The 3,131-nt window shown below is 32.7% G+C and overlaps 1 protein-coding gene across 1 annotated transcript in view; it reads left to right on the top strand.

Annotated features, from left to right (window-relative positions):
• LOC105823523 (olfactory receptor 8B3-like) overlaps positions 1–186 on the top strand; it is a 16,892-nt gene extending 16,706 nt beyond the window's left edge. The window contains exon 4 of the mRNA XM_012660763.1: positions 5–186. Within this exon, the coding sequence (XP_012516217.1) occupies positions 5–186 (182 nt within the window). The remainder of the gene's footprint in view (positions 1–4) is intronic.
• Positions 187–3,131: the final 2,945 nt, after the last annotated feature.

Genomic DNA, 3,131 nt, shown 5'->3' with positions numbered 1-3,131 from the left:
TCAGCAGCACTCATGTATCTTAAATATTCTTCTCCTGGATCTATGGACCAGGGAAAAGTTTCTTCTGTTTTTTATACTAATGTGGTTCCTATGCTCAACCCCCTCATCTATAGTTTGAGGAATAAGAATGTCAAAGCTGCGCTGAAGAAAGCTCTGGTTAACATTCAGAGGAAAAACATATTCTAATTAGGAGCAGTAGAAATATAAAGAAATTGAAGGACTTCAAATTTTTATTGGTGTTTTTCATGAGGAGATATTGTTCATAACTTTGTTGCTTCTACAGATTGTGTTATGTGTGATTTAGTAGACTTGTCTTATTCCCCTTACAGCTAATCTTGTCTCATTTTTTGTTTTCATATCTTTTGTGCTTCTCACAAGTTTACTAAATAAGTAACAGCATGTTTATAAAAGAAACATATGCACTAATATTTTTTATTATTGTTTCATACCCTTTCCGTCCCCTGGGCTTTTATTGTCTGGGCAAATTATGATGAATTTTGTAAACTCAAAAAAGTAAAAATTATAGCTTTCTCTTCAAAACACAGAATTGCCAAATATGATAGAAGCATTCTCATTTTTATCAATATTGTTATTTGTACAGGCAGCAAGATTCAATGAAATGTTTTCATTACAAACTGTGTATAGCTTAAAGCAGAATTAGGTCCTCTTGATCTTGTCCTTTTGTTCTATTTAATATTGCAGAGAATACATATAACTCCACCTTTTATTGCCATAGCATGAACAGAGGATGATGAAAGAAATAATACATGTGTCTCAGGATTCCAATAAGGGGGGAGAAAGTTTACATTAAAAAACTTTAACTCATGACTAGCTAAAATGGCATCAAAAATTTTGAAAAAATAACATATAGTTCCTATTGTAAATGCTCTTTTTTATTCTTTATAGGAAAAGACTGTGCATTAAGTTAGTAGAAATATTCTAGCTAATGGTTTATTTATTCAGTGGGGTTTACAAAGAAAAAATGTGCATTAATGATAATAAACTATATTCCTACAAATATTTTGTGTGTTACTTAAACTTTTGTTTTACAACTAAGACATGAAACATATTTAACATAGAAGTCGTTTCTTATAATTCATCTCTGTTTATTTATTTAGGATATCAGATGTTTGTGAGATCAAGAAATACTTGCTGAACTGGAGTATCTTGTTAGATAACACCAATAATACATTTATTATTATAAATAATAGTTAATAACATATAATAAATAACAATCATAAATCAGAAGAACTTTGGGGCTTAATTTCCATTTTTGGAGGTGGACTGTGGCAGCCTTAGGGAAGTACTACTCAGCTCCCCTTCAAGACAACCAGTATGGGGAGTGCAGTTGACTGAAAATCTATAGCTGATACTTCTTTCAGGTCCGCCATGATGTTCAGGCAGAGTTCATACTTACTCTGAGATGCTCTCAGCCAATGACTTAGCAGAGTGGGTGGGACTTAGTTAGAGCTGGCCAATTTCTGTCTAACATGGGTCTCTTCTGACAAGCAATCTTTGCTTAGAGACTTCCTATCACCCTAACCAAGACTTTTTAGAACTGTACTGTGGTCTGAGATTTTCCTACCCAATCCTCTTATTTCTTTCTCCTTTCTTAGGTGACAGACTTTCATCATGGTCTGAGGCCTTCATCACGGACTCTCACTCCCTCTCATTTTATCTTTTATGGGCATTTACTAAAATAAATGTGGTACAAGTCTAATCAATTTCCTGGTATCTCCTTCTTAAGGGACGCTAAATGACAAAGAGGACTTACATTAACTGATTTTAAAATTTAGTAGGTTTTGATTAGCATTTACCTGATGATTAGTGACTCTGAGCATTTTTTGGTGTTTATTGGCCATGGCTCTATCTTCTTTTGAGAAACTCCTGTTCGTGTGTTTTGTTCACTTTTTAATGGGGTTGTTTGATTTTTTTCTTGCTGATTTTCTTGAGTTCTTTGTATATTCTGGTTATTAGTCCTTTATTGGATATATAGCTTATGAATATTTTCTCCCATTCTGTAGTTTGTTTGCTCTGTTAATTATTTCCTTGGCTGTGTAGAAGCTTTATAATTTAATCAAGTCCCACTTACTTATTTTCGTTGTTGCTGTGATTGCCATTGGGGTATTCTTCATATATTCTTTGCCTATGCTGATATGCAAATATGGTATATGTATACCATCGAGTACTACTTAGCTATGAAAAAGGATGACTCAATGCCTTTGCAACAATTTGTATGGAATAGGAGACCATTGTCCTAAGTGATGTACCTAAAGAATGGAAAAACAAACACCACGTGTACTCACTATTAAATTGGAACTAACTGATGAGCACAAATGTGCACAGAAGGAAGAAAATCTCAAAGAAAATCAAGCAGGGGGACAGGAGGAAGAGGGGATGGGCGAAAACCTACCTAACGGGTACAATGAACACTGTCTGGGTAATGGGTACACTTTTAACCCTGACTCAAGCATTATAAAAGTGATCCATGTAACCAAAAGCATTTGTACTCCCATAATACTTTGAAATAAAAATAAATTAGTATAAAGCTATGATAAGACAGGTTGGTTTTGTTATGAAGATAAGTGAATAAATCCATGGGATAAAACAGAAGATTCAGAAACAGGTCCTCACTCATACAGTCAATTGATTGTTGATCAAGCAACAAAGTAAATTTATAGGGAAAGGAAATACTTTTAAGTAATTGATGCTGGAAATACTGCCTGCCCTTAAGGAAACAATGAACCTTGGTCTCTACCTCACACCATACAAAAAAATTAATCTAAAATGGATCAAAACTATATACAAAAAAACTTAATCTATAAATTTTCTAGAGAAAAACCTACAAATGTATGTTGGTATAGACATAGATTTCTTAGACATATTCTAGGAAGCACTAAATTGAAAAGAAAAAAAAATAAACTTCATTAAAATAAGAACATCTATTTATCAAAAAATATTCATAGGCAAACCACAGGCTGGAAGAATATTTTAATAATTTCAAAATATTGTGTCAGAATATACATATATAACAATTTTATTAAAAGATACATCGATAATAAAAAAAAACCCATTTCATAAATGGGAAAATTTTTTTAAAGAGATACCCTAAAGGAATGCATGCAAATGGC

The sequence above is a fragment of the Propithecus coquereli genome, unplaced genomic scaffold, assembly GCF_000956105.1.
Source record: "Propithecus coquereli isolate 6110/MARCELLA unplaced genomic scaffold, Pcoq_1.0 Scaffold678, whole genome shotgun sequence".
Taxonomy (NCBI): Eukaryota; Metazoa; Chordata; class Mammalia; order Primates; family Indriidae; genus Propithecus; species Propithecus coquereli.
Note: the sequence above shows the minus strand (reverse complement) of the source record. Positions and strands in the feature narration are given on the sequence as shown.